The 13,941-nt window shown below is 40.7% G+C and overlaps 1 protein-coding gene across 1 annotated transcript in view; it reads right to left on the bottom strand.

Annotated features, from left to right (window-relative positions):
- Positions 1 to 13: 13 nt before the first annotated feature.
- LOC127628788 (E3 ubiquitin-protein ligase PDZRN3-B-like) overlaps positions 14 to 13,941 on the bottom strand; it is a 46,839-nt gene continuing 32,911 nt past the window's right edge. The window contains exons 3-8 of the mRNA XM_052105675.1: positions 3,001 to 3,269; positions 2,760 to 2,850; positions 2,462 to 2,524; positions 2,243 to 2,344; positions 2,033 to 2,146; positions 14 to 1,489 (exon numbers count right to left, since the gene is read on the bottom strand). Of these exons, the coding sequence (XP_051961635.1) occupies positions 14 to 1,489; positions 2,033 to 2,146; positions 2,243 to 2,344; positions 2,462 to 2,524; positions 2,760 to 2,850; positions 3,001 to 3,269 (2,115 nt within the window). The remainder of the gene's footprint in view (positions 1,490 to 2,032; positions 2,147 to 2,242; positions 2,345 to 2,461; positions 2,525 to 2,759; positions 2,851 to 3,000; positions 3,270 to 13,941) is intronic.

Here is a 13,941-nt window from a genome sequence, read left to right as displayed (position 1 = left end):
ACAAAAAAATCCCTTACACTGTAGTCACGGAAAGGAAGGAATTATATAGTCTTGTCTCATCTGTTGATTTCATGCCATGTGTCAGCAGCTCTTGAATAGTCATCCAGTTGTCAAAAATCTTCTTGTTTCTTTTCCTCATCATCTTTTTGTGGCTGAGCTGGATAATATCTAGCCCCTTCTTGTCAACCAAAGCTCCTGCTTGCTCCTTGCTCTCCATATAGCTCTGCTTGATGAGTTCCCGCCGTTGCCGTTGTTCCTTTGCTCGCGCTGCATGCTGCTTGCGCTCCTGCTTGCTCCAGTATCGACCCACTTTCAGTACACTCACTGCATCATCATCAGTTGTTATGCCAGAGCGCTCTTCTCGGATACGCAAGGCACGCTCCTTCAGCAGCTGGTCCCTAGTGGGCCTTTTTGTAATGTACCGTGTTCCATCTTTACGGATCTTTACCTTCCACTCTGTCTTGGGCCTGGAATCATTGGGGCAAATCTCTGTGTTCTTGCACAGGCTGGCTAAGCTGACCTGACTGTGGCCGTATTCCACAGCTGACTTCTGCTGGATAAGCTGCATGTAGCTTTGGTAATGTTGCGCATGGGCTGGGATGTAGTTATGCTTAAAAGGGGAATGATGAGAGGAAGTCAAAAGACTCTTATTGGGGTTCCTTTTCTCGCTTTGCTTTCTTTTCCCCAAATATGTGATCTCTATATCTCCAGAGGAAGGGTGCCTCTTAGCGGGGCTGGTCTCCTGAATGGGTGAAAGAGGATGCTTTAAGCATGCTGTCGTTGGGTTGCTTCCACGTCTGTCTGCAGTAACTGTGCTTTTGGAGTCTGAAGAAAGCCCCAGAGCAGGAGGTATGCTCCAACAGCTCTCTCCAGAGTTGTAAGCGCTAGAGCTTTCCTTTTCCACTTGCTTATTGATGAGTTCTTGATGGATCTTGTCTGCACTTGTTTGCTCAGTGAAGTGCATTGAACTGGAATCACTGCTAGGTTGCTGCCCTTCTACTTTTTTGTTTAGCCTGTGTGCTTGTATGCTACTTAGGCATTCCAGCTTAATGTTAAGCAATTTCTCATTAAGCATCTTAATCTCCTGTTCATCGGAGTCCAAACCAACTCTGTCTAAATATTGTCCAGTATCATGTTCCAGAAATCCAAAAGGACTTTTGCCATTCACAAAGCATTTTAGTTCAAGCAGTTCCTGGAAGTGTTCACACTCCATGCCAGATATACCAAGGAGATTTCCACTGTCTCCATTGTCAATATTGCTTAGGTGCATGTCCCCACTACCCACAGCATCCTGGCTATAGTTAAACTTCTTCTGGTTTCCTGTTAGTGTGTCGCACGCAGAATTCTGGTCATCCCCCAAAATCTCCTGCTCAGAGCTTTCGTCGTTACGAGTGCTTTCATCCGTACGGCCCACACCACTGTCTTTCTCATGACGATTGGACGGTATGGTTGCTGAATCAGTGGTGCCTCCATCTTCTTCATGTCTGTTCTATTCAAATCAGTGGGAAGAAGAACTTAAATGAATTACAATTGATGTACAACCTTGATCAAGCATACAATGAATCTGGCTTCCTAGGCAGTGAACCGCAGATGATATAAAGGCAGCCAAGTATTAACCAGAACACATTTATAGAATATGTTCCTTCACAGGCAGGATTTAAGCTTCATAAAAACTGACAAGCGGGGGTGTCAAGCCCTGCTCCTGGAAAGCAACTATCTTGCAGATTATACTACCTGCCTGTAGTTTTCAAGTAATCCTGAACACCTTGATTAGCTCAGGTGTGTTTAGGGCTGGAGCTAAACTCTGTGGAAAGGTGGCCCACCAGTAGCAGGGTTTAACTCCAGAGCATCAGCTTCTGTTTTCCACACTGAACCATTAGTTTACTGCAGCATGCTAGTTTAGACCACTGGCTGGAACATACAATACTATATATATATATATATATGTTTATGTATGTGATAGGACTGGAGCGTGGTTGCTAGCCTAGTGGATGCAGCAATTCATTTACTTTTAAGACATTCATTAACCTACCTGCTGCAACATACTGGCACTGAACCGCATGGCCTGATGATGCTGTTGCTCCAGCATGTCTATGTGCAAATCATCTAGAAAGTGGTTTCTGTCCTCCTCCATCCAGCTATCACCCTAAAACCCAAATTCAAATGGGACTTTGTTCTTTTTCCTATACCAAATAAAATCTACTAAATCTTGAATGTGTTGGTCACAGAACAGTTAGCACACCTGACTTTCTGATCGAGCCACTAGGAGGGTCACATTCTTACTCTCCACCCTGGTCAGAAGTGTCACTGCCTCATCATGGCTCTGGATGTCCCCTCCATTGATCTTCAAAGTGAGAAATGCAAAATAGGTTTTGAAGTGTTTCAGTAATTTTTTTATATATATATATATATATATATATATATATATATATATATATATATATATATGAATAAATTCTACCTGGATAATCTGGTCTCCTTGCAGGACTCTGCCATCCTTCACTGCAATACCTTCTGGATCAATCTAAGCAAAGTAAGAACAAGATGCTTAGTTTATAATTTGAACTGCAAGCACATTACATATAGCAAGTTTTGGTAAACTAAATACTGAACAGAAGTACAAGTTGCAAAGTAGACTGTAAAAATTAAAAGATAATTGAGGCACCATTTAGTGTTCCTCAGCTGCCACACTGGCGGAACCCTCTGAAGATCCTCTAGACACCCTTTAAAGGAGCCACAATTATCCATCTCATATCTACCTCATATTCCAGTCCTCTGGCCTCAGTGTCTTTCTGTATGTTGTCGATGAAGTCTGGGGGGTAAGGTGAATCACATCTTTCCATTTGAGACCTACAATACAAATAACACATTATACAGTAATTAAAGCTCCATTCACAGCAATACTGATTTCAATAAAGAAAATCCTCAAGTTTTATTGTTATTATAGTGATGAGAAGTCTGGCATAAGAAATGCTTAGAAAAACAATGATAGGCACTTACTCTGTGGGTAAAAGTAAACTGTCCAGCATGGCCAAACCTAGTGGTGTTGGAGGCGAGGGCAACTTGGCCATAGCCTCTATATGTGACAAACATTTCAGAGTAATGTTAGTCTGAGTACTGGTGTCCAATCCTTGGGTTGGTGCAATATTCTTAAAAGTCTTGTTATGCGCCGTATTGCGCAGTACCTGGACCTCAATGGGGCCTTTGGCTGTTTGGAAGGCCTCTACTGCTTGATCATGGGTGGCATGGGAAAGGTTCTTTCCATTTACCTACACAACATAGAATTAGATAAATTGTAGGATCTCATAATATCAGATTTAACATTGTGAAAGAAAAGTACAAAATGCACTCTTCTAATCTCTTATAGCAAAGTCACAAATCTGGGAAACATTTCCATAAAAAAGTAGCTTATAACAATATAGTTTATTAAGGTTACAAAATACTATTGTAACGTCGTATTAAAGTGTGGGATAGCATTCTGTTATAATTAACCAATCCAACACAATGCAGGACCCCTCACAGCTTGAGGTTGGTGAACTGATTGAACATAGCACTAGTGCCACTGGTTCTACTCGACCCGCCCCGAGGGACTCAAACCATCGATCCCCGGCATGGTAGATGGACCATGGTCTCTAGCCTCGGTCCCTAGTGCGTCTCTTAAGGTCAGGAGAGTGAGGTTTACACACTGCACAGCTATCACATACTAGCTGGCTACCGTTGCACTTGCAACAGTAAGGTCATTATGTGTGTTACCTGTAAAATGAACTAAAGAACTGATTTAAAAAAAAATTACCTAGAATGCACTGTTGCTTTGAATAAAAGCATCTGCCAAATGCATAAATGTAAATGTTTAATTGCTACATTCTAATTACGCCTTTCTCTTTATCAGTTATTTTTATGTCCAAATGAGCTCTCATTTTTCTGATGACTGGGTCTGCTTATCCTCCATGGTTCACTTCACATTATAGTCCTCAGCAGGCTAATGTGTAGACAACATAAGGAGCCAAACCATTCTAGAGATTTCTATGAAACATAAGACTGAGGCAGGGGCCTTCAATTAATTAAATAAAAGCAAATGCATGGAAACATACGTCTTTTCCCTTTTAAACATTTTACCACTAGGCCTAATTAATTAAAAAATCAGCATATGTAAATTAAACGTATATAATATGTGCTGTCATTCCAACCCTACATGATATCCTGGACATGAGTGGTATGTGAGGCTGTCCATTAACCAAAAAAAAAACAGATATTTGCAAATTTATGAGAAGGGATCCAACAATCAAAGTAATCAGATTTCATGAGAATGGACAGAGTAATGTAAAGCCAGTGGGACTGCATTAAATAATACATATTTAACATTAAACAAACAAATTATAAATCATAGAGGAGGAATTATGTTTACATTGTATGGATCTTTATAAAAAAGCTACAAACAACACAAGTAGGCATTTGCTAAAGAAAGACACATCAGGTCTTCAAAAGCTTTGTCAAGTCAATTTTTATTTGATTGACTAGATATTTGGAACGAGGAACATATTGGCACTATATAAAAAAAAAAAAACTGCCAACAACCTGTGACGACTGATCTGATAATGATCTGATGACCAAGAAAGAATGTTTTTGTACAAAATAATTGACTTCTTGACATAAAAATATCCTGTTTTGTATATGTATCACAGCATACTCCGTAAGTTTTAACATTATAACATAGTCAGTAAGTCATCATTCATTGATTACAGTAAAGTCCAATAGGGTGTGTACAAGCTTTTAAATTCCACACAGGAAAATGGCTATGTGCCAGCTAACTAATGAGAAAGATCTTAATTTATCAAAGCACTGTGAGACTCAAATCTCAAAGCAAATGTCCTCAGGGATGGCAAGTCAATCTGCTGTCTGTCCTGGAAACACACATGGGAACTTTGTCAATGTGCCAGTTCGAGTGTGAGCTGACAAATTACTTTAAATTTGCTCATGATCTCTGCTATTTCACTTATGCCTTTTGGAATATACTGTACATTTTAGTGTAATTTACAAAGACATCCATCACCTTATTAAAGCCACTTCAATGCGACGATTTAAGAATGGGAATCCATACTATTTTCAGTGTAAAACAGATGTGCAACTTTTACTTAAGTTGTTGGAGTAAATTACACATTTTCGTATTGTGTTTTGTGAATGAGGCAAGTTGTGAGCAAGAATATACAAACATTACAATATAAGAGCACAGACCCAACTGATCAATAGCAATATTCATTGTCAACTATTTTCATTATTGATTTTTATAGATTTTTATCAATTCATTTATCGATTTTACCAATCAGCCCTAAATGTTTTATGAGCTGTCAACTGGAGAGGGGGTCAACAGGAGGTTAAATTATGGCAGCTGCTAATTACACAGGGATTGTGGGAATGTTACTCTATTATAAACCAAACCACATAAACAAACAAACACACAATCCTCAAGTATTGTGACAGGATCAGAAACATTACACACTCTTCTTCAGGAAAGTGTGACCCTATCATGACCCTGTCAAATGTACACAGTCTCCAAAACACATTCTTTCCTTCAGCAAAATAACCTTTCGCAACCTTTTAGCATGTAAAACAAACTCCAGAGACGAACTCCGTAACCTCAAAAATGTGTGAACATTCGATTCATTAGTTGGTGTAAATCAAATGATGATCAGACGGTAAGACTGAATGACATTTCTTAATTTTAATTTTATCAAGCTATCAAAACTATTACATAGACACTGAGACAAAAGTCAACTGATCCACAACACAACAACAGTGCATTTGTTTTACCTGATATATGCCTTGTAATAGTTTGTAATGATCATCTGACTGCTGTATAGAACAAAGAATGCACCCCATGGTGGAAACACATCAGCAAATAGAACTGCAGCTCCCAAAGTGATCATAAATTAAGAAAAAGAATGAAAGCAAAGGCAGTTTCTCTGTTATGCACAGGCAAGAGGCCACAGAGATTGAAACGGAAGCGTATAGACACAACAACTCCAGTGTGAGTGTGTGTTTGTGTCTATAACCCACATGCATGTGAAAGCTTGTTCCCTCCTCCCATTCAGTGCGACAAGTGCTCTCTCTCTCTCTCTCTCTCTCTCTCTCTCACTCTCTCTCATTTAAGGAAGGTTTTGTCTGTGTCCTCAACTATGTTCTTTTTTTTTATCATCATAAAAACAATTCAACCCCGTAATCAAAGATGATAATAACCATGTTCCTTAGGTGTGCCTAAAAGAATTCCATTATGTGTGGAAAACAAGCCATGAAATTTAGCCCAATCAGCCCAATTAAAAAAGCTCCCTTTTCCAATTACAGTCGACAGGAAACTTCTCTCGCAATAAAACCTGCAACTCCTGTTATGTCAATGCTCTGTGCAAAAGTAGAAGCACAACCGGAGGGTGTTGTTATTTGCCATTCATCCGAAAGCACAAGAATGAGGTAATACAAACTCAGCCTGCGGACACCTGATGTTTCAAGTGATGAGCATCACCGGTTTGTGATGTAATCTAGCATCTCACAGAGAGGGTAAAGATTATATAGAAAGCGATAATTTCTATAAAAGAAAAGACAAAGGGCATTTTCTTAACTCCCGCTCCAGTCCGTGCCTTGGGCTGTTATCCGGGAAAGTTGGTGTTAGGGCAACTGCCTTTTTGGTGTTTAGGCACTCTTCAATGCAGCTTATGGCTTGTGTTATAGTGAGGCTGCCCTGATATCCCTCTTCCTGTCCAGACTAGATGAGCCAGTGGATTAGGAGTTATGGGAAGACTTGGAGGCTTGGTCTTTCTGGGAGGTGGTAGATCATGTCTGTGAAATTATGGACTGTGGGAAAACAACTTCACTGCTCCCACCTCCAAGCCCTAACCAGCTGCTAAAACTTTGTACACTGCTGACTGCCAAGAGGCGGTGGCCGATCCCGCAGCTGTGTATCCGGCCATCTGGAAGAGAAGGAGGAGAGGGGCCCCTGCTCCTCTGCCGCTGTCAGCGTCCACGACCACAGAGGCGTTCCCCTACCGCCGTCAGCATCCACGGCCACAGAGGCCGTTCTCCTGCCACTGTCATTGTTCACGGAGGCCATTCCCCCTGCCACTGCCAGAGCTAGAGTCTGAAGTATCGTCCGTCACAGAGCCAGCGCATGAGTTCCAAGCCGCCTTGACCCCTGAACCCCCCTAGCCTTCCACGGCTCCGCCCTCTGAGCCATCCATGGCTCCGCCCTCCAAGTCTTCCAAGGCTCCACCCACTCCTCTAGTGGCTCTGCCTCCTGAGGCTCAATTTCCTGGGCCTCCTGTGGCTCCACCCCCTGAGCCTTTGCCTCCTGAGCCTCCATCCCTGGCAGCTCTGCCCCTGAGTCTCTGCTTCCTGCGACTCTGTCCGCTCCACTTCCTGAGCTGCATACTCCTCCGACCCTGCGGCTTCACCTCCTGAGACTCAAGCGGCTCCGCCCCCTGTGATTCTAACATGCCACTTTGCCTTGCTGGGTATTGTTCCACAGCCCAGGCCTCCTCCAAGTTCTCCTGATCCAGCTCCCTTTCTGGAAGCAAAATAGTTTTGGGAAGTTCATTACATAGAAATAAAGCTACACCAGGAGTATAGCTATTTTGTAAGACAACAACTTTAAATATATATTCTCCAAGGGCTCAAAAGGCTGCTGTGACAGAGCTACCAGTACCATGGAGAGGTCCCACTAAGGAACAAGCTGTCTAGTAACTGGCACAGAACGGCGAGCACCCTTCATGTATCTACGAATGAGAGGATACTGCCCAACTGCTGCATCATTGAAGCCAATGTGGCAAGCAGAGATTGCTGCCAGGTAAACTTTGATGGTCAAAAAGGATTTACCTTTGTCCAAATGTTTTGTAGAAATCATAGTATATCAGTGACTGAACACTAATATGACACCAAATTATGTGTATTATAGCATTTTTCAAACACCAGCCACTTAGATTCATACAAGGACCTCAACGCCTTAGCATCTGCATGGTGGCGAACACCTTGGTGGGTAACCTCACAGTCAAGAGGTCTGTGCAAATCCAGAGCAGGCAGGGCTGGGCATAAAGGAGTGGAATAATCTCCGCCAACCATGGTGCTTTGGGCCATCTGAGTGCTATGAGAATTAGTGACAAGCTCTGCTCTCTCATTCTGGCTATAGTGGGAAAAATCATGCTGAGTGGGGTAAAGGCATAGAGCAGTCTACACCTAGTGGATTGTCCTTGTCCTTTAGCAAGAATAACATAGGACAATGGGCGAAGAGATCAACAGAAGTCTGACCAAATCTCTCCCACTAGGCGTAAAGGGGCTAATCCTGCTTCCACACACAGACAAACAGGAGAACCGTGAATTAATTACAAATGGCGTGGCAAAACAAAGAAATTTTCTGTGTGGGGGATAAATGCTGACGTGGAAGAAAGCATCTTTCAGATCGACCGATGTGAACCAATCGTTTTGATGTATTTAATGAGAGAGAGTGTTTTATGTTAACATCTTGAAATTGTATTTTCTCAAATGTCTGTTTAACCCTCTGAGATTCTTTGGAACTGGAAAATAACGGGAATAAAACTGTTGTTGACATTGGTTTGGGGGAACTACCTGAATTGACCCTTTTTCTAAGAGAGAGGAAATTTCCTCTTCCAGAAAATGAGCAGAGCTCTCGTTCAACTGAGAAAAAATTACACAGCAGAAACCCAGGGGTTTCATGGAAAATTGAAGCCTGTAGCCGTGCATTATTGTCTGAATCATTCATTTGGGAGCCGGCACAGCGTGCTAGGATTTTATGTGCCCTCCGAGAGTTGCCACTTGCACTGGGGAATTGTGTTGGGCAGCATGCTCATTTGCGATACAATGCCGTCATCTAGCGGACAGCTTTGTGCCGGCACGTGGGGCAGCAGAGAATTGTTCACCCTTATCAGTTGATGTATTTGATTTCTAATATTCACCCTCATCAGTTGATTTATTTGATTTCTAATATTCAAACACATTAGACAGATTTTATTGGGCATGTGGAAATGGTGTTGCTCATACAGTGTGGTGACTGCTTGTGCACTTGACATCGAGTCTCTCTTTCTACCGTGAGCAATCTATGAACTGAGCGCTGGGAGATGAAACATGCAATGGGTAGCACTTGAGCTGGTGCTGTGCGGTTGAACAGAGGATAGGAACCCGTGGGTGTGGTTGGGGAGCTGACCCCATCGACCGAGTTTTTCCTCCTCTTGCGTCCATTCGAACTCGTGTCCAAATGGGTGGCAACCCGGGAACCTGGACTCAGAGTCCCCCTAACCTGTACATCACTCAGGCCATTTTCTTTTAGGGTCGGTGGGGTAGGGTTGTGGTGTTTTTACATTTTACCCCATGGCTAGGGGGTGGGGTTGGTCTGCAGACTAGGCTGCTTGTTGCAGGGTTTAGGATGGGCAGTGTTGTGGTAAAAACGCCCTGTAGTTGGGGACTGAGTGGGCTGCGCAATGAGTGGATGGTAAGGTGCAGATTTCTTGGGAAGGTACAATTTAAAAGCCTTGTCCTCCTTTTTTTCATCGCAGCGCTGCATGAGGGCGACAGCCAGACCAAAAAGAGCCTGTCCTGCTTCCACTTGGGCTTCCGCAATGCGCTGCTTCTCACTGTCGGGCAGACCAGAGAGATTCAGCCACAGAGCGCATTCACCCATGACAGATAATGGCATAGAACGGCAAGAGGCTTGGACAGCCTGACAGGCGTTTCAAGGAACAATGTCACTGACCGTGACGATTTCCTTCAACAACATGGGTGAGGGGGAGCCCTTCATGAAGTGTTTGCCCATATCTTCCATGAGTTCAGCCTGGTAGGCTGAAAGAAGGTAGGAAACATTCAGAGCTCGAATGGTGAAAGCAGATGCTCGGTACAAGCCCTGAAATATGGAGGTGGAGAAGCAGTCAATCTTGTTATGGAGGGTGGGCTTTGGATATACAGTACCTGTCAACATCGGATTGTGAAGTATAGGGAGATTAGTTTGGGCGAGGAACGGCAGCTGGTGGAGTTTTTGGTGCCCCCCTTGGGAAAGATGGGACCCCTGTAGGGAGTAGGTGTCACTCAAACAAACACTAAACATCATCAGGGTAACACATGTGAAATTAAAACTATGCAATAAACTTTACCTAAATCAACTATAACACAGAACACCCCAAAGTACATAACTGTTAAAAATAATAAGAAACATAACTAATCCAAGAAAATATAATGAAATGTAATGGGCCACGTAGGAAATTCTGGGAACAGCAGTTTTTTCCCATAATTTTACCATAAAAAGTACATGTACACTCTTGTTAAACATAATATAAATTGTAACCATTAATTTTACAGGAAAATCATTCTTTTTTAACATATATTTTACGGTAACTACTCGTTAACCAATTTAAGTTTTTTTACTGTAACATTTTTACAATCTTTTACAGTTAAAAGTACGTCATTTTTTACAGTGTAGGGTCCAAATTTTTAGTTGCAGGGCCCTCTATTATAAAATCGATAACACATGTCATGACAGAAAATTGTCGTTAATTATAATTAGCAGCACCGACCCATGACTGAACCAATTCATTATATAAATAGAGCACTTTATCTTCTCTGTGTTTAATAAAGATTCATCATTCTTTGAACAGCTCTGCTGTTGTGCAAGGTGGACTTATCTTCCAATTCTGTCTGTAAACAAGGTGTCAGGCCCTACATGTGTGACTTTACTGACAGTAACTTCTGTTCAACAGCAGCATCTCAACAAACAATTACTTTGACTGTCAGACAGACTGTTATGCTTTGTTTTCTTTTATTCTATCCTAATCCACCTAGACATTTTTATTAGATTTTTCTAATAGTTTCAACTCAGTTGATTAGATAAGCTGTGTTCTAAGCAGGTTAGCATTCTAAATTAAAGGGATAGATCACCCAAAAGAGAAAATCCTCTCATAATTTACTCACCCTCATGCCATCCCAGATGTGTATGACTTTTTTTGTTCTGCAGAACACAAAAGAAAATGTTTAGAAGAATATCTCTTTATTCCAGGGTTTTAGCAGAAAGCGGAGTTCTGAAACGTCATGTAAACAGGAACACTGATTTATTTATGCCATTTAAGGGATTAAGAGAAAGCGATTTAACACACCTAGGTTTCTCTAGGATTTCATGTTAACACATAAGCGGCATTCTGATGGGTGTTTGGAGAGTGCGTGTGTGTGGAACAGACCGGATAACAAACATCATAGGATGGAGCCCAACAACATGTCAACACAGCGGAAAGGATTCAACATTTCTGGGAGTACAGTTGGAAAATCACATACACTCACTTTAAACTATACCCATTTATACAAATGAATGTACAATATCGACTGTCCTTAACATCTGCATATATGTGCTTGTACATTGGGGGAATCCCAATGTAAGACAGAAACATTACTACTGCTTTGCAATTCAGCTGCAGGTCGCAATAGTAAGTTAAGGAAACAAACACAGGGATATTTAGATATAAAGTGAATCAACAGAGTGTAAAATAGTGAAGTCCTCCTCGGTGCCACTGCCATGTGTGTTCTTTCCTCAAGTGTCACAGGAAAATGATGTTGCTGTGGAGAAAGCTGCTTACTGACAAGCCACATGTATATGGGAGTAAAGAGTATGCCGCTTAAACCGAACGCTGTTTTCTCGCAATAACCCGCATTCTCACAATAAACCACTTTCTGGTGTCCATGAAAACGTAGTCAATGCAAGTGAGTGGTGGCCAGAACCCTGAAGCTCCAAAAAAAGACATAAAGGTAGCATAAATTAAATCAAAAGACATAGTTAAATCTATGTCTTCAGAAGTGATATAATAGCTGTGGGTGTGAAACAGATAAAAATGTATGTACTTTTTTTTACTATAAATTTTCCTCCCTGACCAATAGGTGTTTATATGCATGAAGCATATGAACTGCCAAAAACAAAAGAAGCAGAATGTGGACGTGAAATGTAGAGATTTATAATAGTATAGGTTATATACTATAGTACTGTTGTATAGAATTTTCATTTTTGGGTGAACTATCCCTTTAATACACCATGTTGCTACATTGCTTGGCAACCATAGACACACTAAGAATTGTTTATTATATTGTGGCAAACAAACTATGTTACTGCAAATTAATTGTCTTGATTTTTGTTATTATTTACAAATTTGATTAAACATTGATTGTCATGCATTGAATATTGGCATGTTCAACTTACTCCTGTTGCATCCATTTTATAAAAACAATAAATCACTGTGTTACAGTTCATTTTTTTACCCCTTAATTGTGGTAAAATCACTGTAACACATGCCCACTTGCAGTTTCTTGCTTCATTTTATTCCAGTTAAACGTGTTTCAAACTTTGACTATTCTTTTTCGCAGGGGAGCTGCACACTTGACAATCACTTTCTCCATTACTACCATATGAAGCTTTCTCACAGCATAAACACAATTATCATAATAACACACCAGCACTGCCGCAGAAGTTCATTCACTATGGATTTCCATGAAAGGCAGGCCTGTAAACTTGTTTTCCACATCTTGACATGAAAGTACTTGCCACTCAGACACCTTGTTGAGTACATTAAGAACAACTTGTACAAAAACAACAATAAATAAACCCATCCCACTTCCAGAGTCAAGCCGCATATTGCTTATTACCCTTCGCAGCTGCTTTGCAGAATATGCAGAATTCAACATGAACATTTTTGTGTGTGAAATATGATCAATGTAGACATGACTGTGTATTTTCTTGCAGTAGCAAGTCTCTGTAGCTCTGCAGCAGAAGCAGCAGCATAGCAGATCTAGTCCGCCAGGACCAAAATCCTATCAATATGTCATACCCACGTTAACATGCTAAATTTTTCAGAGAGTTGTCATGGCTTAATTTCAGTTTGCATATAACTAACAATAATGGAGTCTTTTCAAATGTATCCAACATTAGGAAAGAGTGGCTGAAGTAATAGCACATTGTTTGTGAGCTTGTCACAATGTAATGCAGACATTGTAATGACCTACAGTCTGTGTGTAATGACAGCAAAGTGCTGTTGCTCTTTTCACATGTGAACAGGGCTTTAACAAAAAAGTCTAGAAAGCGGTTTAATTCTAAGGGGCAAAGATAGAGCGGAATATGGTCATGACATTATGACTGTTTTGGTGCAAACAAGTGGATCAGTCAACATTGTAATAATGGAATGCATAACTAAATGTGAGGTGAAGTCATGTGGGACTGAAATGTTATCAAGCCAGTCTAGGTAATAGCTGTGTCCATGTGACAAGCAAGTCTGGTTTAAAGCCTCATACCTTAATCTTAAAACTAACATTGATAAACAAAAACTTGTCTCAGATCTTTCATTAGCATAAACACAGACACAGATCATTGCTCTTCGGATATGGAGCACGCCTATTTATATTTAAGTAGACGCACAGTCAGGGTATCTGGCATTTTAAAACAGAGATATCTATCTGAGAGAAATCATCAGACAGTTAATAACAGCGGAAACATGTGTGACATTATATGTGTGACATCAACTTCTTTGTTGATCGTCCAGTAAAAACAAAGCAATTATGCCAGTAGACGTTCAACAGAGTTCATCGCCTATTTACCATTCAATTAATTCTTTGCAGTATATTTTCATGTCCCCATCATATGTTTTCATATACTGGAAAAAATATTAAACTCACAATTTTTAAAGCTGGGAATCATACTATTATTAATTAAGTGAATATAAAGGTGAATTTTAAATGATTTCACTACGTTGAGCCAATGAAACTGGTATTAAAATATCCCCACTTCTAAAGAAACTGTCAATTTATAATAAATAAATAATAATAATACAAAAATTATATATATATAATTTTTCCTTGCTATAATAACAATGTTTCAAACATTGTTTCTTTCTTACTTGAAGATGTTTGAAATGACAAAGATCT

This window comes from Xyrauchen texanus, chromosome 35 (assembly GCF_025860055.1).
Source record: "Xyrauchen texanus isolate HMW12.3.18 chromosome 35, RBS_HiC_50CHRs, whole genome shotgun sequence".
NCBI lineage: Eukaryota > Metazoa > Chordata > Actinopteri > Cypriniformes > Catostomidae > Xyrauchen > Xyrauchen texanus.
Note: the sequence above shows the minus strand (reverse complement) of the source record. Positions and strands in the feature narration are given on the sequence as shown.